This window comes from Natrix helvetica (genome assembly GCF_964273705.1).
Source record: "Natrix helvetica genome assembly, chromosome: 5".
NCBI classification, from domain to species: domain Eukaryota; kingdom Metazoa; phylum Chordata; class Lepidosauria; order Squamata; family Natricidae; genus Natrix; species Natrix helvetica.
Window position 1 is genome coordinate 10,508,027 of NC_138551.1, and position 25,378 is coordinate 10,533,404.

General features: G+C 40.4%; 1 protein-coding gene across 1 annotated transcript; it reads right to left on the reverse strand.

The window, feature by feature from the left end:
• Positions 1 to 278: 278 nt before the first annotated feature.
• Positions 279 to 24,634, reverse strand: RFC4 (replication factor C subunit 4). Its single transcript, XM_081955561.1, has 12 exons — positions 24,539 to 24,634; positions 23,395 to 23,583; positions 19,296 to 19,448; positions 16,594 to 16,672; positions 14,522 to 14,601; positions 13,720 to 13,839; positions 12,583 to 12,726; positions 10,785 to 10,905; positions 8,871 to 8,996; positions 6,526 to 6,606; positions 2,252 to 2,368; positions 279 to 1,237 (listed from the first exon to the last, which is right to left on the reverse strand). The coding sequence occupies exons 3-12, from the start codon at positions 19,421 to 19,423 to the stop codon at positions 1,142 to 1,144; spliced, it is 1,092 nt and encodes a 363-aa protein (XP_081811687.1). The 5' UTR covers positions 19,424 to 19,448; positions 23,395 to 23,583; positions 24,539 to 24,634; the 3' UTR covers positions 279 to 1,141.
• Between the last annotated feature and the right edge of the window lie 744 nt (positions 24,635 to 25,378).

The following is a 25,378-nucleotide window of genomic DNA, read 5'->3' on the forward strand; positions in this document are numbered from 1 at the left end:
GGCAGTATTCGATGAAGGGATTTCACATCTTAAAGAATACTAAAAACAAAACTTAAATGCTATTTTTTTCAATTTCAAGAAAATGACAAAAAAAATTTTTTTAAGTGTTTACCCATTTTATCAGATGATCCACAAATTTGATGGGAGCCTCAGATTTAAAGTTAAGGCTTTAGGATTAGGTTTTAAAGGATGAGGAACTATTGTGTGATGTAGCCTCAGAACATGTCCTAAATCAGCAATTCTCACAGTCTGGGGACTCCTGAAGATCCAAAATCAAATATTTTGTCAATTTTTAATGCTGTAAATATCAAATACCAATTTTATCCACATAAATCATTTCAATAATGTAAAGGGGACCTGTACAAAAAAAAATCTTGAAATCTTCCCTAATCTAAAGCCATATATTCTCGGTGTATCCAATTACATGTTTGTGCATGTGTGTGCCTTTCAGTCAGTGTTGACTCATGGTAAGTACAGTTTTCTTGGGAAGAAGTCAAAAGTGGTTCGCTATTTCCTAGGGTTGAGTGTGTGTGAATGGCCCAAGGCACTCAGCTGACTTTTGTGCCTAAGGTGGGACTAGACTCACAGTCTCCCAGTTTCTAGGTCTTTAGTCACTATATAAAACTGGCTCTATTGTAATGACCTAACGATAGCTTGTTTTAACACAGCATTCCACAACCTTTCTGGGTTGACAGCCCAGTGTTTGGGAGGGAGGGGGAGAGGAGGGGATGGTTTTGTGTGAGGGGCAGGTCCACATGCACACATCATCTTTTGCGTGAGCAGCAGATGTGCACACCCACCCCTCGCACCAGCGCCTGCCGCTTGTGTGATTTGGGCTGTGTGTGCATACCAGCGCAATTGTGACTAGGCCATGGCTTGGTAGTGAGCTGCGGCCATAGGTTGGGAACCCCTGTTTTAACATACTATGTCACCAGATGGCTTGTATAATGTATGTATAGCAGGAAAAAAAAGCTTTGATTCTTCCTTCCCTTGGTAGCTTGGAACTGAATCAAAAAAGCTAAAAGGTAAGTGAGAAGATGAAAATCCAAAGCAAAGTATATTTACAGAACAGTTTGCAAACTGCCAAAACTGCAGAGGAAAGATCGGCGATGGCCATCAAAAGGCCACTTGTCCCCTACAGTTAGCTATTCTGAATTAGCTGCTGCATCATGACTGCACAGACGCTGATCAACTGCAAGAACTCATCAGAGCCGTCTGCCAAGCACTTGTCTGCTTCCTGCAAAACAAACCAAAATACTCAAGATCTGCCAAGTTTGGTAACAATCATACTTGGTATAAAGCAAAACATTTCAGCAAATATATTTCCTCTTCCCTTGCAAAACATGTATCAAACTTTTTTTTTGTTCTAGGGGAGAATGAAATTAAACTGTCTAATATTCATTAATAGACAGGTGGTCCTTGTTTTAACAACTACTCAATCAACGGCCTTGTAACATACCAAATTTCAAAACTACTGAAACATTTTAAAGCCATTTTTTTCAGGCAATTGTTCTTTTAGTTGCCAGTTCAGAACAATCTGCCAGGCCAACCTTTTCCAACTTGTACCCCTAGATTTAGTTAGAAAATACCTACTAAAATTTCCAGCTAACATGGAAAGGTCTACAACAACTTGCCACAGGAGTTACACTAATACCGGTATTGAAGAAATAGCCAACTAGAATAATTAAAGAAAAGATGCCAAAGAAGGGACAAAATAAAAGGTGAAGGACAAAAATTAAAATATTTTTAAATATTTTAAATAATTAAATTGTATTGTTGAATTGTCCCACTGTGAGTTGACTATGGCAAATTGGCCACGAGTTGATTGTGACAAGTTGTCCCATTCCGACATGGAAATGGCCCAGTGCATCTGGAGACATCGGGCTGAAGATGGCTGAACTAGCTATAGTTGTGGCAAGAATATTAGCTTATATTAAATATTTGTCTAAATGCAGATACATTATGCTTTTATTTTTTGTTCTTGTTACTACCAAGTAGCAAAAGAGAGCACAGGAAAGTTGATGAAGTTAAAACCACCCACCACGGAACAAGTTGTGAATCTGTTTACCATACTAATTCTTTATGACTCTATTTTATTTTATTTGTATATCACATTTAGAAACCACCCATCTGTGTGTATGTGTGACTTCTAAAATACAACTTCCCACAAGTCCTTCATGTTTCATATTCCTTTTCAACCACATATTTCATTAGCCTGTGATAGAGTTAGATGCAAGTACTTAAGACTTACAGCAAATTTCTCTACAATTACGGATTTTTGCTTGTCATTGAGGTCTTCTTTGTCAACGATGATATCATGAAGCTGATTTATCAGTTGAGTAGCTGCATAGCCTTCACTGATCACATTCTATAAGCAAGTCAGAGAAGAACAAATAAGGACTAGTATTAACAGCTGGACATTATTATTGACTTAAGATTAAATAGTTTAATGTTGTTATTAGTTTAAAACCTAGTGAAAGTACTTCCGGTCCTATATAGTGAGGGGGTCCTTGGTAGTCTCTGAACTTGGTTGTTTTCTTGTTCTTTTCATTACCCAAACTAAGTGAAATCATCAGTGCTAGTAAGGAGTTTACATTCCTGTCAGTGTTGATAGGAGTGGTGGTGATGGCTCTTTGCTTAGGGTTAGGCTTTTTCTTTCTTTGTAGTAATAGTTTGGCTGTTTAGTGTTGGCTTGTTTGGCAGTTCCTTGATAAGGGTATTGTTTACTTGATTGTTTGTTTGATGTTAATCTATGCTCATCTGGGTCCTATATAGTAAAGTCAGGAGATAAGGTAAAGGTAAAGGTTCCCCTCGCACAGATGTGTTAGTTGTTCCTGACTCTAGGGGACAGTACTCATCTCCGTTTCAAAGCCGAAGAGCCAGCGCTGCCTGAAGACATCTCCGTGGTCATGTGGCCAGCATGACTAAGTGCTGAAGGCGCACGAAACGCTGTTACCTTCCTACCAAAGGTGGTCCCTATTTTTCTCCTTGCATTTTTACATGTTTTTGAACTGCAAGGTTGGCAGAAGATGGGACAAGTAACGGGAGCTCACTCCATTATGCGGCGCAAGGGATTCGAACCGCCGAACTGCCAACCTTTCTAATCGACAAGCTCAGCGTCTTAGCCACTGAGCTAAGTCAGGAGATACTAAGTTCAATTGTTAATTCCTTACTAGGGTAAAGCTGCCCATGGAGTTGCTTGAAATATTACAAATGGGCACTTATGCAGAAGTTGAATCTGAACAACGACCAGTGAAGTAGACCATTTCATTAAATGCTCTGCCTTCCAGAGATCATTCAAGGTGGCAAGGCTGCCCTCAAGTTCTTAAATGCCAACTTGATTCCTTTCTTGTGCTAATGGAATGTTGCACCTCCATGCTGGTTTTACCAAGTCAATTGAGAGCTCAACTCAGCAGGGTGCTGCTTACCAGTCTGCATTCCAGGAAGAGCCAAGCTATGCCATCCTCCCAGCATCCCCACAATCCAGGGTCAGAGATAGCGAACGTTCTACTATCCCACAAGAAGACCCGGTCAGTGGTGATTCTTCTGCATTCTGCCCCCCCCCTAAAGAGATCCACCTTTGCCAGTGTGCCTTACTCAGCCAGGCATCCCACTGAAGCCAGTGTCTTTTTCAGGAAAAGCAAAGCCAGTGTGGCCGCCTCTTCTGGCATCCACCCAAATCAGAAGCAACAAACCACAAGCCTGGGGCAGCCAGAAATAACAAATGAAATGGTAACTAACGGTTTTTGAAAGTTTGCTTTTAAACTAGAGCAGCAAACATTCCATCCGGTTATTTGATGATCCCAACAATGGGAGATTATTTTTAATATTGTTCAACACTACTACTGTGCTATTGTTTAATAAGCATATTTAAGAATAAATCATATAATTGGATTAGTAACAGCTGAGTTAACCAGAAGGCAGGAATAGACATGAAGGTGTTTCTGGCACTGCCCTATGAACAAAGTACTAAGAAGGTACTAAGAAGGTATCAATCTTGTAACATTAACTGTTAAAGGAGACTCTACAGCAGGGGTGCCAAACTCAAGGCCGGATCTGGCCCGCAGGGTGCTTAGATCTGCCCCGGAAACAGCGAAGGACCGCTGTGCCTATGCCAGCAAAATCGGAGCTCGCGAGGGCCTCGTGTAGCCTTCCTGAGCTCCGTTTTCACTGGCAGAGATTTGCAGGATGCCATCCCAGTCGAAAACGGAGCTTGGGAACCTGTTTCTGCTGGTAGAGTGCTCGGGCCACCACAGGCGCCTCCCTGACATGAGTGATACCATGTTGGCCACGCCCACCCTGGCTATCCCCCCCCCCTCCCCAGGTCAAATACAACCCTAATGTGGCCTCAATGAAATCACGTTTGACATCCCTGCTCTACAGGGAAGCTTTTCCCTTTCAGTTTAACAATCTGCAGACAAGCAGGAGTATAGACACTTGCTCTATTTTTAAAGTGGAATTTAAATCTTCCTCAAATGTTCCTGCAGAGACTGCGGGATTCCTCTTGCAAACAGAGGAACAATCTATTCTAGTGGTGAATTTGCTTAGCTCCAAGGCAGATCGCTGCTTATTTTACAGAGTGAAAAATTGCTACCACTGCCAACATAATTACAGAATCTGAGACAACAGTGATACAAAGAGGGAGGGGAGGTGTCAAGACTTCCAACTATATATGGAAACTAAATTGCTCCCATAAGAATATAGTATTTGTTTGGGGGGGGGGGGGAATCAAAAATTCTTGTTCAAAGCAGGAATCTTATCTGCAGTATCTCAAAAAATACCTGTTTAGGAAAATCTTCCTCCTCCCTTCGACCTACATGAGCGATGCAGCTATTTTGAGCCGGTGGGTTTTATATCAAATTTTGAACACATAATAAAGTTAACAGAGGCACTGCACAGTGGGGGAGTGGGGTATGTTTGCTCATTCATAAAATGTGAGTTGCAAAACATACCACCTGTCACAATTACCCATTTCTCAGAAAAATAAATTCCTGAAGCTTTACAAATAAAAATATGTCCCAGTTATGGGTCCAAGGCAGAGATGAATTTCCAAAATGCAATGATACCCCTTTGAACCTAGCTTTGCATTCCAAAAGTCCATTTCACAATATAGTAAATGGGTGAACACAAAACAGATTTGTCCAAAAAACTAAATGTATGACTGATTGATTGAGAGACTTCAAACCCGATTGCTAAATACCACATTTGTTCCTTAAGAGCACAACACTCACTGTACAAAACTCAAACTAGTAATGATTAGAGAACACAGGTAGTCCTCGACTTATTTTCTTTTGACCCCCGAAATAAGCACTTGGCCTTATTTCAAGGGAGGTCTTATTTTTGCGGTGCAGGAGGCAGCAAGCGTAGACACCTCATGGCTGCTGCTGCGTTGCAATATTTTCGGGGAGGCCTTATTTTCAAGGGAGGGCTTATTTTAGTGCATGCGCTCAAAAGCCCAATTGGGCTTATTATCCGGGGAGGTCTTATTTTTGGGGAAACAGGGTATGAGTCAGTTGCCAAGAGTCTGAGTTTGGATCATGTGACCATGGGGAAGCTGCAGCAGCCATGTGCTGCAACGGTAAGTATGAGAAACAGTTGTAAGTCATTTTTTCAGTGCCGTTGTAACTTAACAGGTACTAAACAAATGGTTCTAAGTCGAGGACTACCTGTACCCCGATACAAGGAAAAAACCACCTACTCACACCAAGCACACTAGGGCTATACTGTGCTTTTCTTTCAAAGATAATTTGGATCATGTGGGGAGACTGAATTAGCATTTGCCAGCAACTCTATAGCACAATCCTGGAAAAGGGCAATTTGGTTTTGGAGATTGACAGGGCCTACATGCACACATAATATACGTACTCCAAAGCAGATTCCCCTTTGGTTCTGAAGTCATTTATAACCTTATGACACACCTAACAATTCACTCACACATACATTTTACACAGAAAAAAGTATCCAAAGCCAATCTTAGGTACAGAGAAACATACGAAGCAAAAATATTAGCTACCTCAGAGAGAGAGAGAGAGAGAGAGAGAGAGAGAGAGAGAGAGAGAGAGAGAGAGAGAGAGAGAGAGAGAAAGACCTCTCTATTTTTGTCTTATCATAGCTCCTTAAAGTAGACCAGGAGAAAAATATGCAAGAGTAGGAAACATGTAGCACAACACACAAGAGTCCCAGTTTTCATGTACTTTTAGGGCCCGCCATTTTGAATTGTTCAAAAAGATATGCTGAAGCTGAACATTAATCAAGCTGAAAATAACATATTCTCACTGTACAAAGTGAGTTAGACAGTTAATTAACTCTAGGGGGTTATACTTCTCCTGCACCTAAGGTCATAAGCCAAATAAATGTCAGGCAGTTCATGTTACATTGACACAAGATTAGCTTAAAGGCAGGCAGTTTTTAGTTTCAGTGTGATTACGCAACTGTACGATGTACCACCTAGCAGCATAGAAAAGAGTGTCCTATAATACAAAAAGCTACTTGCTATGTCTCATTCAAATCTTAAGGAACACACACCTTCATTACAGCTTCCAGCTTTTCAAAAGAGCCACTTTGACAGGCACTCAGCAGCCCATCCAATATTTCTTTGGGGACAACCTAGAATACAAAGTCGTAAAAATAAAAGATAAATATATTATCCATCTCCTATCACACAAAACCTTTTCTTTTTGATGTAAATCACCAGGGCACTAAGAAAATGCAGATAGGCAGACAAAAATCCTAAGGTCACAAGTAGTCTTTTCTGTCCATGTCTTTCCAAAAATGAGAAATGCAGCCAGCATTCTTGACTTTGCAGATATACATGTCCATCACGCTATTTCCTTTTAAGGTAAGCAATGTTAGGCAGAAGTGGGAAAGGAGTAACAGTAAGGCAAAGAAAGTGAAGGCATGAGCTAAGAGAAAAAGAAAAGGAAATCATGGTTATATCTACTTTATACCAAACCATTCATTATATCTATCCATATTTTTCTATCCTTGCTTCCAGCATATCCATAGACCACTTTACCCTACCTTGCCTTCTGTACTTGGATCACTCACATTTACATTCAATTCACACATATTCATCATCTAGCCATACTTGACCCTTCATCATCTAGCTTACACTACACCAATATTTCTAACATTTATCTCATTTCATCTTCAACCTACGATCATCCCTATACAGGTAGTCCTCGGTTGAAACCACATGACCAGCACCATTTGAGCCGTGGTGGCACAGCGGTTAGAATGCAGCATTGCAGGGTAATTTTGCTGACTGCCAGGAGTTCAATCCTGACCGGTTCAAGGTTGACTCAGCTTTCAATCCTTCCAAGGTCGGTAAAATGAGGACCCAGATTGTTGGGGGGCAATAGGCTGACTCTGTAAAGTGCTTAGAGAGGGCTGTAAAGCACTGTGAAGTGGTATATAAGTGCTATTACTATTCTTTTACAACAGTGCTGAACAAGTGGTGATTACAACTGGTCCGTGAATTTCTGGCTATCCCGGCACCTTTGCGGTCATGTGATCGGGGAACTGCCTCACAATTATGACAGTTGAAGTGTCACATGGTAATAGTGGTCATCATTTTCAAGCTTCCCTGCCACAAGCAAAATCCCCCCGACATCAGAACCACCACCGACCTCCGCTCCTTCCGTCAAAAATTAAAGACTCACCTGTTTCAATTAGCTGGCCTGGCACTCTCTTAGTTTTGCCTCCCGGGGATATATTTTAACTGGGTTTGGGTATTTTAATTGGGGATGTTTTTTAGGGTTTCCATAGCATATTTATTTCTTGTACAGTCTCATCTCCTCCACCTAAATGTTTAGTATTCAATTGTTTTATATTATTTATATTGTTATTCATGTATTTTATCTGCATTTTATCTGACTGTACACCGCCCCGAGTCCCTTTTTGGGAGAGGGGGCGGTTTAGAAATCTAAAGAAATAAATAAAGAAATAATAAATAAAATCAATGCAGAAGTTGGCAGGGAAGATTGCAAGTCACTCTGGTAAATCTGTTGGATAGCCATTTGTCTGAAACGGCATAGGGTTTCCTGCCTAGGCAGGGGGTTGGACTAGAAGACCTCCAAGGTCCCTTCCAACTCTGCTATTGTATTGTATTGTATCTTCTGCACCTGGCAGTAGCCACCTGCACCCTGCCACACTTAAGCAGCCCTTCACATCTCCTCCAGCAGCAGCAACCCAAGCCCCGCCCCACTGCACCTGCCCTGCACATCCCTTCTGGGCCCTAAAGCAGCCATCCCAAGTCCCATCACATTCACCCCACACTGATCTCCCATAAAGCAATTTTCTCTATGCCCACATTATTGGAAATATAGAAAAGATCCTAGTGGAAACAATAAACATTAAACATTAGGAAATACAAACAATAAATCAACAGAATGAGCTAGAAAATGATTTTTTGATGGATCTATCAAAGAGATTTGTTAAAGCCTTGAAAAAATTGGTGTGATATGATAAAGAATTGAAGAGAAATCTAACCCTATGACAATATTTTAGTGAATTAATGATTACATCTGTTTCAAATGAAAGAATATTTAATATTTATTCCTATTTAAAGTAGGAAATCACTTCTTTACGTATTTCTTTTCTTTTTCTTTAGTCTATATTTTTTTCTTCTTTCTTGCATTCTTTCCTATTCCCTTCTTTTTCTCTAACTTTAGTTCGTATTAGTTTCTATAACTATAATTAACATTCTTAATACAAATTATAGCAAGGAAAAAAGTCTCTCTTCCACACATAACTTTCAGCACATTATTCTAGGCAAGTCTTAAAAAATATGTGTGCAGCTTCTGAAAAATCACAATTTTGAATCATCACTTTTTACAACAGCAAATATGTCATCTCAAAACACGGCTTACCCCTGCAATTTCAATGACAATTTTCTCTGTCACTTCTTTTCCCCCCGTCAGTCGTGTAGCGCTCTGAAGAAGTGTGATTGCTTTCCTCAAATCTCCTTCTGCCACATGAACAAGGTAATCAATTGCCTACATAACACAGTATTTAAAATAAACACAAAAGAAATCACATGCAGAAAAGGAAAACAATGAATACCATTTTGCAAAGCACACTTTTTTATCATCTTATACTAAATTTTCAGCTTGTTAATAGTCTGTGGTGAACCACGCTGGAAGTGGAGCTCCCATGGTTATTGTCCTTGACCTCTAACAGCTTTTGAAATTGCCAATCACGCTCAAAGGGCCAGGGGTTAGGAATAAACCATCATTTTAAAAGATGTTTTCCTTCCCTTGGGGATAGTTTCAGTCAATCAGGTGGGGCTGTTGAGGTTGTCTGGAGGTTGTGCAGGTTTGGTGGGAGATGAACCATCAACTTAATCCTACCAAGACTGAGTGGCTGTGGAAGTTTGAGCCACCTAGATTTGGGGGTAGTCTATCTTTAACCTTGGATTGCAGAACAAATCCACATTCAAAATTGATGCACACTTTAGGAGCCTTCCCACACTCTCAGCTCCAGCTCAATCAGCAGGTGGCAGTTATGCCAAGGAAGGCCTTTGCCCAGCTTCATCTGGTACACCGAGGTTGTCCTTTCCTAACTCAAGAGGCCCTTCAGTCACTCATGCCCACAAGTCACAGCTTGATTACTGCAATGCATTCTGCAGGGGCCTGTGCTTCAAGATCTCCTGAAAGCTTCGATTAGGCCTAAAGTGAAGCCACATGAACAGTGATGGATGCATTTCAGTATGCCCATGTGAGACTTCTGCTTTGTGAGATGCACTGGCTGCCTGGTTTGCTCCCAGGTGCAATTCAAAGGGCTGGTTATGACCTATAAAGTTCTACATGGAATAGGGACTGGTTACTTTAGGAATTGCCTGTTTCCTGTGATGTCAGTCTGGCTGGTTGACTCCGACAATTGGCATGCTCCAGATTCCTTGAGAAATAAGTCCATCTATCAGGACCCTGGAAGAATGTCTTCTCTGACTCAGTGCTTGCCCACTGAAGAGAGCTCCCTCTGAGATCCAGGTGCTTACCACCCTGATGGCATTCTGGTGGGTCTTAAAAGACTTGGCTGATGTCCCAGTCTTTCAGCTAAGTGGTTGGAGTTCCTTTTTGGGTGTGCGATATGTTTGTTTTACTGGATTTTTCATCAGTTTATTGTTGTTTTTAATCTGGATTGTATATTTGTTGCTCTTATGAAGGAGGGGAGTGCAGAGGAGGGGAAGGAAGGAAGGAAGGAAGGAAGGAAGGAAGGAAGGAAGGAAGGAAGGAAGGAAGGAAGGAAGGAAGAAAAGTTTCATTTGTGGTGAACCACAGGCAGTTCAATCCTCATTAGTTTGGGTTATGCATTTCTTTTGGAGATATGGGTGAGGAGGGCATGTTAAACTTCTATTGAACTTTGATGGTTGGAATGCGAAATATGTATAATCTCCCAGTATTACAATTAAGTTCATCTTCCCAATCCTGACAATTTGGTGTTTGTATCAATGAAATTAGAGATCCCATTTTGGAAAGACTGTTCTAATCTATCTCCATTCCTTACAAAAGACATAATCCTGTCTCAGGCTCTCAGATGAAGGAACACACAATTAAATTTTATAGGCTGTATTTAATTCAGCAGGTTTCTTTTCTCCTTTCCCAGGGGATTCTCCAGTTCTGTGCTATAGAATTAAGCTGTGTGCAGAAACCTTGGGGGGGGGGGAGCATGGAATTCTATTCACAAGTGTTACCTCTTCTACAGGTAAAAAAAAACCACTGATGAATACAATCTTTTATTCACAATGTTAAGACAAAGAAATTTATAGTTAATTGGCATATTACCTCACTGCTGATCATCACATTTTCCTTTTCAGCAATGTTTAGAAGTCTCTGACGTTGGATTTTGTCGGAAAGTGGCTTGAAACGAAATTTGGAACATCGAGATGTAATCGGTTCAATGATTCTATCAAAGACAGGAAGAGAAACTCAGTAACCAGAGGAAACAGAAACACTTTCTGCTGTTATTTTCTTGCAACATACGTAGTTTCTTTCCACAGCATAGGAAGGTAAAGGTTTCCCTGTCCAGTCATGTCCAACTCCAAGGCATGATATTCATCTGTTTCTTAGCCAAGGGAGCGAGCATTGCCCAAAGACATTGTTTGTGGTTGTGTGGCCAGCATGGCTGTACCCCAAAGGCGCACCAAACACTGTTACCTTCCTACCAAAGTGGAACCTATTTATCTACTCACATATGCTTGCTCTCAAACTGCTAGATTGTCAGGATGTACATTTTCACATATTAGCATTGTGTTATCATACTCATTTTTTCCTTAAGTAGAACATAACTGTCTTTAAAATTAAAATACATTATTTCATTTCTTAGACAGATATTTTAACAAAGAGCTAACCAAACATAGACTCAGAATTTATGCATGGTCAGACCTGGTTGTTATCTGGATGGGAAAACACCAGGAAATCCCAGAGTTGAAGGCTTGAGTGGGAAGCTGAAAAATCAGCCAAAAAAAAAAGACGGCTGAGATATAAAAACATCAATAACATTCCTCAGAAAATCTCAGAAATACAATGTTTCCCCGAAAATACGACAGGGTCTTATATTTTTTTGACCCACAAAATATGGCCTTGGTCTTATTAAAGGGGAGGGCTTATTATTTTTGGGTTGCCGGGCAGCTGCTCCCTTGCGACTGGGTTCCCGAAGAGTCGGGCACAGCCTCAGGGTCGAATGGCTGTGTTGCGCTGTCACAGGAGCAACACATCAGCAACACAGCAGCCATGAGGTGACCAAGCTCACGAGCAGCCACCCGTTGTGGGCTGCAGATCGTACAACCATAGAGCGTACTCCCAGAGCGGCATCCGTCCTTCGTGCTTTGAAAAAAAACCTCCAAGCGGCGGGCGTGCCAGCAGTGGAGATGCCCTTCGCGCAAGTGGGGAGCGGAAAAGCCGCTGTGCAACCCCCCTCTCCAGCCATGCAGAGCCCCATTCACTCACCTGGGGGCATTCCGAAGGCACCGAGCCGTGGGAGGCGGAGGGTGGCGAACAGGCGCTCGCGTTGCTTGGTGCCTTCCGGGTACTGCTAGGTTGGTCAGAGCAGCTGTACCCGGCTGGAAAGGGGGATTGCTGGGCGTCTGCTCGCAAACTTGGTTACCTCATGGCTGCTGCGACAGCGCAACACAGCCATTCAACTCTGAGGCTGTGCCCGGCTCTTCGGGAGCCCGCCCGCAAGAGAGCAGCTGCCCAGCAAAACCCCCTCCCCACTTCAGCTGGGCACAGCGCCGCTGACCGACCTAGCGGTACCCCAAAAGCACCAAGCAACGCAAGCGCCTTTGCCCCCACCTCATTCCTGTGGCTTGGCGCCTTCAGGATACCGCTAGGTCAGCGAGCGGTGCTCTGCCTGGCCAGAGGAGGGGGGATTATCCAAGGGGCTTATTTTCAGGGGTGAGCTTATATTTTTGCCGACATGAAAAATGTGGCAAGGCTTTAGTTTCAGGACAGGTTGTATTTTTGGGAAAACACGGTATGCCCAGCATGTTACCAAGAGGTGAGTGGGCTCCAAGGTGTAGTTATCTAATACATTTTTCATAAGAGTAAATAAACTCAAAAGCACACTGTAATTCATACACACCGGCTGATGTAATTACAGATAAGGCAGAATCGTGTGGTCTTAGATTCCTTCTCCATGGTGCGCCTTAAAGCCGCTTGAGCTGCCGAGGTCATAGAATCTGCCTCATCCAGGATTATGATCTTAAAAGGCGGACATGGTTTACCGCTAAACACAATCACAAAAGCACGTGTGAGCCATTTATAGTGCCAGCACAAGCAATGCTTTCATCAGTCTACTGGCAAACACATTCTGGCGTAAATGTTGCACACCATTCAAATCTACAATGGGAGAAATTCTAAATTGGAACTTTCCCCATTCTGTTCCCCAACTTAACTACATACTGTTGCACTATGTGGGACTGCCTCACTGTTATTCAAAACAGGCCACATTATTTTCTTCTAAGACTTTTTATTTCCCATGGATTCATTCATGGAAAGTGTTGGCATTCCCCCACTGCAGGTGTTTTTATGACGTCCCCTAATTTGTCCATACTTCACAAGGCCAAAGTTCCTGGCCTTTTAGGGGCTAGGTTTAAGGGCAACATCTGATCCTTGAGCTTTATAGAAGCGTTAGGTGTACATTTCACCTTTAAAACCCTTGAATTTCTCTTCCCCATTTTAGAGAGAGATTTAAGAATCTAAAAGCATATGATTTTAGCTAAAGTAGTTATTTGTCCCTAGATCCCAGCAACAAAAGAAAAACAAACAGGCAGGAAAAAACAGGCCAAATCAACTCATACTTTTCCTAAACTCTGCTTTAAACTTTTCAATACATAAGCTCCATATAGCTCATATCTTTCCTTTCTGCCTATAGAATATTCAAAGGAGAATTGAGACATTAAACTATTTCTTATCATAATCTGATCAATAGAGAGGTTACCCAAAGGGATAGTTGAAGCTGCTATTTCAATTAACTGGAGGATGCAATTTAAATATCTTAGTGTATTACATGACATTTCAGTGTTTACACACAGGTTCTATCGGAGACACTAGCAAAGGTATGTACATTTGGTGATTGATAAATTCCCCTCAGATTATAGTAAAGTTTGGATAACTCACTAAGCCTCATAGTCCAGTGCTGACTGATAGTTTATTTTAGCATTACAAAGCAACTCATGTTAACCTGAAACAGAGATAAATACTATCCGAGAGAGCTTACTCTGAACGATTTCCCGATACTGTTAATTGGGCAAAAGTCTTGACTTTCTCTCGAATGACTTGTATTCCACGTTCATCAGATGCATTTAATTCAAGGACTCTCTGCCGGAACAATTCAGGACTATTTATAACAAAAGAAATATAAAACAACTTTTAATAAACATCTTAAGTAGAATTACTAACCCAGATTCACCTTCTGAATTCTCCTAAAGTAAACTGCTATAGCATCTTGTCTGTAGAAGAGTACAAGGATACAGCTTTTACTTAAACTTCAGTTTAGGCTCAATAGAGAGGGAGTGAAGAAAAAAACTTAAGATTGTCCCATTTTTATTCTCTGATTCTCTCAGAGAGAGAATCTGTCAAGACATTCAAGATTCTGTTACTGCATTCTATAATAATAATAAAATAGAGTTAACTAATCGAAAATGAAGAAGCTAAATTGCTCTGGGACTTTAGAATTCAGAGAGACAGGTACCTGCCACATAACATTCCAACAATTGTCCACAAGAAAGGAAAAAAACTGGATAGTGGATGTGGCAGTACCTGGAGACAGCATAAGAGAATCAACTAGAGAAGGTAACAAAATACAAAGACCTGCAAATAGAAATAGAATGACTGTGGCAAAAAATAGCAAAGGTAGTACCAATAATAAAAGACACTCAGGGTATCTATTTTATTCTTTATTCTGAACAGGACCCATTCTTACTGTGTTATAAAATTTCAGGATGTTCATGCCAGAAACACTACTGAAAAGAACGACATATGGATAGAGTCAAATTCAGTTTCACTGAACTTCATATTACCCAAAGAGTTCTCTAGCTGCTGCCAAAATAGTAGATGTTTTCCCAGTTCCAGGAGGGCCATAGAACAAGAGGTTGGGAAGCTAAACAGAAAGAAATTTAAAGAATATGATAATATATTTAGCAAATACATATTTCCCATTTTTTAAATAACTACAAGAAGTGCAAGAAAAAACATTTGAAAGAAAAAAAATCTAAAATTTGTATATTTTCTCCACAATGTTGTTGCTATGTCTACTCCACATTCGCAGCCTCACACATTCTTAAATACCCAACAAGCTATGTTCTAACCTTACTGAAAAGAAAGGCCGAGTGAGTTCAACAGAACCTAATTCCAGGGAAATATATAAAAGAATTGCAGAATGAATGGCCATATTTTAAACAGGGCTGTTTAAATGACCCATCTATTGTATTTTATTCTTTCCAACAATAAAATTAATGTACCCGCAAACAGCTTATTCAATTCAGAAAAGGTTAAGAAATACATGGATAGTTACAAATTAAAATTCACAATAAAGATATGGTAAAACTATGTCAGATCTGTGGAAACTTCATAGAAAGCATACATTTCAAGAAAACACAGATGCAGTTATTCAAACATGTCTAAATATTGAAAGAAAGATGTTCAAGACAATGGTGAAGACTCAAAAAGGTAGTGTAGGTGTGTGTTTAGTAGTCTTTATTTGAGCTGATATCTATACTGTACCAAGGGATGCTTTCAAAACCCACGTTAAAAAAAGACAAAAACAGAAACAAAAAAAACCCCTTCGTACAGAGGTCCCCAACCCGCGGTCCGTGGACCGGCACCGGGCCATGGCATACCAGAAACTGGTCTGTGCAAACAAGTGAAGCCCCATTTGTGAGATGCAGTCAGCAGACGAAACTATGCCCCCTCCAGTCCAGAAAAAAACTCTCTCCACTGAACCATTCCCTTGTGCCCAAAAGTTGGGGGCCATGCCTTATTATTTGGTAGAAGATACTGGAATCAGAAACCCTTCAACTTGCAGAGCAAGTGGCTTAGTTTTGTTTTCATCTCAGTCAATAAGACTTAATTTTCAAATAATGAATATTAGTTGCTTAGTTGCAAGAAAAATAAAAGATTAAATATAATTATAAATGAATAGTTTCCTATTCAGCCAGCAAATGTAGTAATATTTAAATCCTATTTTATAAATATCTAAGAAGCCAGTCAGCTTACATTATACAAGGAGCCAAATTCAAAAGAGAAGCAACAGCATTTTTAAATATTATTGATATATATCATTTATAATTACTTTCCTAAGTTGCTATGTAAACAGTGTAGTAAGAAACATAAAGAGGGACATAAGACATCATTAACAGCAGAAGCTGTAATCCATAAAGTAGATTAAAAAGCATATTTAGAATTTTTTACATGCTACAAACTTTAATATTTTGCAGTATGTAAACCCAATAGGTAAACCAAGCTTTTAAGAAGTACAGGTAGTCCTTTATTTACAAGTGTTTGTGACCAAAGTTACAAAGGCACTGGAAAAAGTGAGTTAAGACCATTTTTCACACTTACAACTGTTGCAGCATCCCCATGGTCACATGATCAAAATTCAGATGCTTGGCAACTGCTGCATATTTATGACGGTTGTAGTGTCCCAGACTTACGTGATCCCCTTTTGCAACTTTCTGACAAGCAAAGTTAATGGTGAAGCCAGGGTCACTTAACAACCATGTTACTAACTTAACAACTGCAACTATTCACTTAGTAACTGTGGCAAGAAAGGTCATAAAATGAGGTGAAACTCATTTAACAACTGTCTCGCTTAGCAACAGAAATTTTGGTCTCAATTGTGGTCCTAAGTCGAGGACTACCTGTACTATCACTTGACACATGCAATAGCAATAGCAGTGTAACTGATAAAAACAAGATACTGCTGCTTTAATATTCAGGAAGCTGGCTCCTTTATTCATAATACACATCTTTCAACAGTTAAGGGTATACTTGAATTTTGATAAAACAATTAAGAGCTGGCAACAGTATAAATTTTCCCCATCTTCATTTAATTTCCACATGAAACAATTATTGTAATGACTGCAGCACTCACATCAACTCCCTGTAAGGATTTCTTCAGTACTGCCACAACTTCCTCTTGAAATGCAACTTCATCCATGCATTTTGGACGGCTAGATATTTAAAAATGAACACTGCATTAGGTGCTGTACTAATTACTCTTTAAAAATCAAAATGAATATTATGATTACAGTATCTTCATTGCTCCATCACTGGAGGTTTTCAGGAAGAGATTGGACAAGCCATTTGTCTGAAATGGTATGGTCTCCTGCTTGAGCAGGGGGTTGGACTAGAAGACCTCCAAGGTCCTTCCAACTCTGTTATTCTTTAGATCGAAGAGCTTTGCACCTCTTTTATTGCTTAGAAATCTGACATTGTAGGTGCTACAGGATCTAAATTCCAGCCATTAATTGTCTTAATAAGATGAAGGCAATCAATGATAAATTACTAAAAGAAAAAAATTAAAATTATACAAATATATAGCAATTGTGTCATAACAACAATCAGTACACATAAGCGTATCATTTATCCTTCACATTGTAAAAAAAAAAAACCAGGTATCAGCAAAATACTGCCTCCTGGGGAGACTAGGTTAGTCTCCATATCATCAGATAAAGGATTAACTTCAATACTGACTGAGCTTCCATATAATCTTTTCCAATCTCCTTAGGTGGTCCAGTGAGCACATATGGTAGTGTCATTTCAGGTAATGACTGAAGTAATGCACAAGTCTAAATATATTTTAAAAGACAAGGTGATGAAGTGAAACAGACGAACATTGCACTGAACCGGCTTGTTTCAGGGCTTATATCAGTGATAGTGAACCTTTTTCGCCTCGGGTGCCAAAAGCGTGCCCACCCCCATTTAATGCCCCCCAACGCTATGCCCCCTGGGCATATGTGTGTGACCCACCCTCACGTGCATGCGCGCACGACTTTCTTGGAGCCTGCGGAGGGTGAAAATGGCCTCCCCCACCCCCTGGAGGGCCTCCAGAGGCTGGAAACGGCCCGTTTTCCAACTTCTGGTGGCCCCGGTAGGCCCGTTTTTCGTCCTCCCCAGGCTCCAGAGCAGTGGTTCTCAACCTGTGGGTCAGGACCCCTTTGGGGGTCGAACGACCCTTTCACAGGGGTCGCCTAAGAACATCGGAAAACACGTATTTCCGATGGTCTTAGGAAACGAGACACCACAACATGAGGAACTGTTCTGTAATTAAAAGTGATAAGAGCCAAGGGCACAAAGTATTTACACACCTGTCCTTTGAGAGTCTTATCAGCACTGGGAGAGGGGGAAAAAACGGAACCTCTTTCTTGTGAAGATTACAAATGATTTTGTGTTTAAGCTAAAAAAAAAGTCTTGAAAGCTAGAGTGGCAGTAATTTACAATTTGGCAACATGGATCAATTTTCAGAAGAGGAAACTTTAACTTTGCAAAAGATTTGGGATGGAATTCAAAATTTATTGGAGGTAACTGGGAGAACTGAGAAGAAGATAGAGTTTATACTAAAAAAATGATGAAAGTGGATATAAATAGTAAAGGATTTTCATAAATGATTTTGTTAACAAATATTAATGACAATAATAATGAAATGATAAGAGATGTAGTTAATTATATATATATATATATATATATATATATATATATATATATATATATATATATATATATATATATGTATGTATGTATGTACTGGTTTTACATAAGGAGTTTACATAAGGATAAATTGCAAACAGTGATTTGGGGAAAAAAGGTTTAGAAATTTTGTTAATTAATTCTTATTTTGAATATGTTATAAAGGTGTAATGTTATTGGATATATGAAAGTTGATAACAAAAAATTAACTTTTACAATTAGTAAGTAGTAATTTAGTAACTTTTAGATTATGTTAAATAAATAATTGATAAGGGCAATAAGGTACACAAGTGTTGGTTTGATGAGAAGAAAATAGATATAAACAGTAAAAAATCTTCTGTTAACCAATATTAATTATAACAACTAATAATGGAATGATAAGGATAAGGGATACAGTTAATGATATATATATATATATGTACTACCATAACAAAAGGAACCTGGACACAAATTATAAACAGTGACTTGGGGAAAAAAGGCTTAGAAACTTTGTCAACTAATCTTTATTTAGAATATGTTATATAGGCTATTGGATGATTTTGTAATAATTAATGAAATGCCATCAGGTGGTTGTGTTTTTAACTATGAATTATTTTAGGCAAAAGGACACTAAAATAACTTCAGTCAAATGAGAACTATGCTATGTTGATAGTAAGACTCATTAACCATCTTTGATATTTGATATGAATATAAGTAATGACTGTGGAAGAGATGCACGAAAGCTAATTTAACCAATTGACACACTTTCTACAAGATGTAATGTAAAATGATGATTTTTTGTGTTGTTTGTTTAATAAAAAGAAAAAAATTCTTGCAAAAAAAATAATGTTTTATATTATCATTTTTTATCTTGTTGTAAACTACCTAGGTTGATAGAAACATGGGCCAAAATTACTTTGGACTAGTATGAATATATTTATCAATAGGTATGTAAATCCAATTAAATGCCATGGATTAACTAAGGAGAGAGACAGAAAAAGCAAAGAAATCTGGTGATTACAATCAAAAAACTAATTTGAAACATCCTCATTCCTTAGCAGTTCAAGTCTGCATATTCATCCACAGCAATTACATTACTCAGATTCCAAACCAGAGCAAAACTCTTACTATTTTTCAACCCAAGGAATGGGTCTGAGTTTCTTGCTCTCCCCACTGCTTCCTGCAGTTGCAGCAGCTCCCCGTTCTTTAGTAGAGGGAGGTTTAGTACTGACTGGACCTTTCAGAAATGCCTGCATTGTTGCTTCTCTTCACTCTAGCAACCTGTAGAGGGAGGAATGGGAAAGGATTAGACCTGTGTTACTGTCTGCCTGGAAAAATTATAGTACAGGTAGTCTTCAACTTCCAATAACAATTGGGACCAGAATTCCCATTGCTAATAGAAAAGGCACTGTTTAAGAAAGTCACACTTGATTTTACAATTTTTGTTATAATTGTTATGAGAATCACTGTAGTTCAGGGTTTCTCAACCTGTGGGTCAGGACCCTTTTGGGGGTCGAACGATCCTTTCACAGGGGTCGCCTAAGACCATCGGAAAACACATATTTTCGCTGGTCTTAGGAACCAAGACACCAATTTTATAGTTGGGGGTCACCACACATTGAGGAACTGTATTAAAGGGTCGCGGCATTGGGAAGGTTGAGAACCACTCCTGTAGTTGTTAAACAAATTGCAGTCATTCAGCAAATCCAGCTGGGAAGGTTGCAAATGGAGAACATCGGATGCTGCAACCATCATAAATATATGTTGGTTGCCCATCCCCAGTTTTGCTCATATGATCATGGGAATGATGTAACAGTAGTAAGTGTGAAGACTGGTCATATTTTTTTTCCAGTAACTTTGAATGGTTACTAACTAACTAATGGTTTTACATCAAGGACTACCTGCATTGCAACTGCTCCTATAACACAACGGTTCCATTTTACTCAGTGTACTCACCAACTGCCTAGGACTTATGGGGAATCACATCCAGCAACAGAGATTAGAGACTACTATATACTAATACACATTTAGGGAATATTACCATCGCACACTGACCGGAGAACATTTAAAGAAAAATACACAGAACTCCAAAAGATCATCCCAAAGATATATGTAATTCAACCAGCTTGCTTTCATTAGGTCCAAATACATACCGGTAGTAGGAGGTAAACCTTGTTAGTGTACAGTAGTCAAAAATCAGAAATATGGTAACATTTTTTTCTGACAAATAATAAATATTGACAGACATCAGGAGCTTTGGTGGGGGGGTTATAGCTCACTTCATCACAGGAATAGAGTGGCTAATCTCATGTAGGATTTAAATGAGGAAGAAGTGGGAATAAACAGATTGCTTAGGCAGATGCAGATTTCACGTGAGACAGATCTGGAATATCTAATACAATACAATACAATAGCAGAGTTGGAAGGGACCTTGGAGATCTTCTAGTCCAACCCCCTGCCTAGGCAGGAAACCCTATACCGTTCCAGACAAATGGCTATCCAACATCTTCAAAGACTTCCAGCATTCACCACCTCTGGAGGCAACCTGTTCCACTGATTAATTCTTCTAACTGTCCGGAAATTTCTCCTCAGTTCTAAGTTGCTTCTCTCCTTGATTAGTTTCCACCCATTGCTTCTTGTTCTACCCTCAGGTGCCTTGGAGAATAGTTTGACTCCCTCCTCTTTGTGGCAACCCCTGAGATATTGGAAGACTGCTATCATGTTTCCCCTAGTCCAGTGGTGGGCAACCCGCGGCTCGGGAGCCACATGCGGCTCTTTACACCCTTTAATGCGGCTCTTCTGTGTGCCGGGTGCCCGCTCCCCTCCCTCCTCTCAGGCTTTGGAGGGAAGCTTCTGCAACCATGCAGAATATTCTCAATAAAAACTTATTGAAACTAAAAACAGTGTACCATCCTATGTATTTTCAGTTTTAAAAATGTGGCTCTCAAAGTAAATTTCAATCGTGGTTTTGGCGAGATTTGGCTCAGTTGAAAAAAAAGGTTGCCCACCACTGCCCTAGTCCTTCTTTTCATTAAACTAGACATACCCAGTTCCTGCAACCGTTCTTCATGTTTTAGTCTCCAGTCCCCTAATCATCTTTGTTGCTCTTCTCTGTACTCTTTCTAGAGTCTCAACATCTTTTTTATATCATGGCGACCAAAACTGAATGCAGTATTCCAAGTGTGGCCTTACCAAGCATTATAAAGTGGTATTAACACTTCACGTGATCTTGATTCTATCCCTGTTGATGCAGCCTAGAACTGTGTTGTTTTTTTGGCAGCTGCTGCACACAGCTGGCCCATATTTAAATGGTTGTCCACTAGGACTCCAAGATCCCTTTCACAGTTACTACTGTTGAGCAAGGTACCACCTATACTAAATGTAGAACCTTACTCTTTTCACCATTGAATTTCATTTTATTAGATACTGCCCAATGTTCAAGTTTGTCAAGATCCTTCTGTATCTTAAGCTTATCTTCTGGAGTGTTGGCTATTCCTGCCAGCTTGGTGTCATCTGCAAATTTGATGAGTTTCCCATTTATTCCCTCATCCAAATCATTGATGAAGATGTTGAAGAGTACTGGGCCTAAAACAGAGCCTTGGGGTACTCCACTGCATCCCTCCCTCCATGTAGATGTAGTTCCATTGAGGACTACACATTGAGTGCGGTTGGTCAGCCAGTTACGAATCCATCTGGTGGTGATGCTGTCTAACCCACATTCTTCTACTTTATCTAGTAGTAGGTTATGGTCTACCTTATCAAATGCCTTACTGAAGTCCAAGTAAACTATAAAGACGGCATTCCTCTGGACCACTAATTTTGTCACATTATCAAAGAATGCAATAAGATTAGTCTGGCATAATCTGTTTTTGACAAACCCATGTTGGCATTTGGCTATTACTTTGTTTGCTTCTAGGTGTTCGCTAATTCGTTGCTTGATTATCTTTTCCAGAATCTTTCCAGAACCATAACACATTAAAACACGCATTGCATTTGTTAAAACCTTTTGAAACTGGGTGATATTTTCTGGATTATGTGAGTTCAGCAACCTCTCACTCATTTATGCAGTCGAAGTATCTTTTTCCCCCAAAATGGTCGCTTGAGATCTGCACAAGGAAGAGGGACTTCCTGGGATAAAAGTAGAGCAAATAAAGTAACTTTAGGACAATTGCCTCTACCTGTAAACCGGCGCAGCTCATAAATTTAGTCAGAAAAGGGGTTACCATCCTGACCTCTGTCCCAAAGGTGCTTTTTCAAGAGGCAACTGGACTTTCTGGTTTTTCTTTTGAAGATGTTTCACTTCTCATCCAAGAAGCTTCTTCAACTCTGGATGAGACACGAAACGTCTTCAAAACAAAAACCAGAACGTCCAGGTGGCTCTTGGAAAAAAAGCACCTTTGGTACAACCATGACTTAGATGACTGAAAATCCCCATAGACATCCTGCTCTGTCTTCTAACAGAACGTGTTATAAAATAGAACAGGTCTTCAAACTTGGCAACTTTTAAGACTTGTGGATTTCAACTCCCACAATTCTCCAGCCAGCTATGCTTCATCATAGCCCACAAGTCTTAAAGTTGCCAAGTTTGGGAACCCCCTGGACTAGAATAACTGAGTTGGAAGGGAACTTAGAGGTCTTCTAGTCCAACCCCCTGGTCAGGCAGTAAACTCTGTACCACTTCAGACAAATGGTTGTCCAACATCTTAAAAACTTCCAGTGTTGAAGCATTGGCAACTTCTGGAGGCAAGTTGTTCCACTGATTAATTGTTTTAATTGTCAGGAAATTTCTCCTTAGTTCTAAGTTGCTTCTCTCCTTGACGAGTTTCCACCCACTGCTTCTTCTCTCATGCTTTCCCTCAAAGGCCCTGTTCACACAAAAGGCCGGTGGGATTGAACACCTCGTGGCCTTCTTCCTAACCAGCTTCCCCACCATTAAACTTTCTCAGAAATTCCCGCCCGTTGCACCCTGAACCCGTGTGTATCGTGTCGTATGAACGAGTCCTTCTTCCATAGGCGCTCAACTTCCCTAGAAGGGCAGAGGGGCGGGGCGGAACCACCGCAAAAAACACAGGCCAAGAGACAGAGAGCGAGCGAATCCACAGCAGTGGGCCCGTTTTCTAGCTTAAAACCACGCGGGGAAGACAGAACACCGGGACCCATCGTCCCCAGCCGCTTCCCTGAAGCACTTGCGGAACGTCGGCGGCTTCCCCCTCAGCGCGCCGCTTACCTTTCAATTCCCGCCAAAATCGATCTTTCTTTGCCCCGCCCCAAAGGAGGGGCCACCTCCGGAAGGATACGAGGCGCTCTAGAGGAGCTAACGCACCATAGAGGACGCACCGTGCTCAGGACCGAAATCAGAAGCTAGCGTCATGACGCATCACGCCATAAATTATGTCACCCACTGCACTGACGTCACCTAGAGAAAAAACAACAGGCCCGGTTTACAATCTAGAGGTAGTGCGCATGTGTGGAACTGCAGTTCCTCCCCACCCCGTTAGGACACAGGTGTGTGTCAGCAAAGGTCATATGCGAGAGATGCGCAAGCGCATCTTCGTCTCCGCTGTCCTGTATTAGTGATGTCAGGCTTCCTGCTAAAAAAAAAATAGAGCAAAAACGCAGTTGCGCAAGCGTACTAAGGAATTTCGGGGTGTGGCTTCCACCATTCCCAAGAAGCGTGACGTTAACTTGGATATCTTTCAGAATACAAATGTGCAGTTTCTCAGGAAACCTTAGCATAGATATATGTAAGAAACATATATATCCACACAGTGACGCCCACCAATGTCATAAAGCAAACCCAATATCACTGGAAGCTTCTCTGCTATAGCTTTGTACAAAATCATACATTATACATGACACTCATTTAAGCACCACTTGATTTAATTTATTAGTAAATAAAGAGTCTCGGTTCATTTATTTAACAAGACCAATGGATGCAAAATGACTGACTCCAAAACCATTCCTCTAAGTTACGTCGGTTTTATAGATCTTATACTAATGATTAGATAAAGACCTTATGGCTAATACACAGCATGATGAACGATAACAGTTAACTTTGCCTTTTGTAGCTTGAGAGGCCCTAATTTATATATGTGCCCCAATGTATATAAAAACTACATACATACTGTATTTATAAACCATATAGAAACTAATTAAATAAAAAAAATAGCCCAGCCCTTTGTTAGTTTATGATTGAGCACGCAGGGCAAACTCAGAAAATGGATTAATCCAATAACCCCACAAAGCAACATACAATATAAAAAATATAAAGCAATATTGGAATCATAAAAGCAATATTGAATAAAAAAAACAGTTAAATTGAAATGAAAATACAGCAATAATGGGTAAAATGTTGTGCAGAGGAGATTCACTTCAATTGGTTTCTGGGACATTAAAAGGGATGATATAAGCCATAATTCCAAGAAAAGTTGGCCAGAGCAATACAGCAGCTTTAAGATGAATGGGCTTAAATCCCCAGAAATCTTACTCCCACACATTTTACAGCTGCTGAAATTGAGGAAAACTGACAAAGAGCACCTCCTGGAGAAAGGAAAATGGACTGTAGCCTTTTAGACCAATTGCAGTTTTCGAGTAGTCTTCAAAGGAATACTCATGGAGAATGCATTGCAGTAATCTAGCAGGAAAATTTCCTGGGCTCCAAGATCACCACAGATGGGGACTGCAGCTCTAGAAATTAAAAGATGCTTGCTCCTGGGGAGGAAAGCTATGGCAAATCTAGACAGCATACTAAAAGCCAGAGATATCCCCTTGCCAACAAAAGTGTGTATTAGTCAAGGCTATGGTTTTCCCAGTTGCAATGGATGGCTATGAAAGTTGAACCACAAGAAAGGATGAGTGCCAAACAATTGAGGCCTTTGAACTAATGTGCTGGAGAAGTCTTCTGCAAGTCCCTTGGACTGCAAGGCGATCAATCCAGTCAGTCCTAGAGGAGATGAATTCCTGACTGCTCTTTAGAAGGCCAGATCCTGAAGATGAAACTCAAATACTTTGGCTACCTAATGAGAAGGAAGAACTCACTGGAGAAGAACCTAATGCTGGAAAAGATTGAGGGCAAAAGAAGAAGGGGACGACAGAGAATGAGGTGGATGGATGGAGTCACTGAAGCAGTAGGTGTGAGCTTAAAATGACTCCAGGGGATGGTAGAGGACAGGAAGGCCTGGAGGAATGTTGTCCATGGGATCGCGATAGGT

Excerpts from the sequence above, each read along its gene's own strand:
- RFC4 (XM_081955561.1), bottom strand. The coding sequence starts at position 19,423 with ATGCAGGCATTTCTGAAAGGTCCAGTCAGTACTAAACCTCCCTCTACT. Across the intron at positions 13,840-14,521 it reads GCAGCTAGAGAACTCTTTGG|TCCTGAATTGTTCCGGCAGA; the intron begins GTAATATGAAGT and ends TGTTATAAATAG. Across the intron at positions 8,997-10,784 it reads ATGTGATGATCAGCAGTGAG|GCAATTGATTACCTTGTTCA; the intron begins GTAATATGCCAA and ends TGTGTTATGTAG.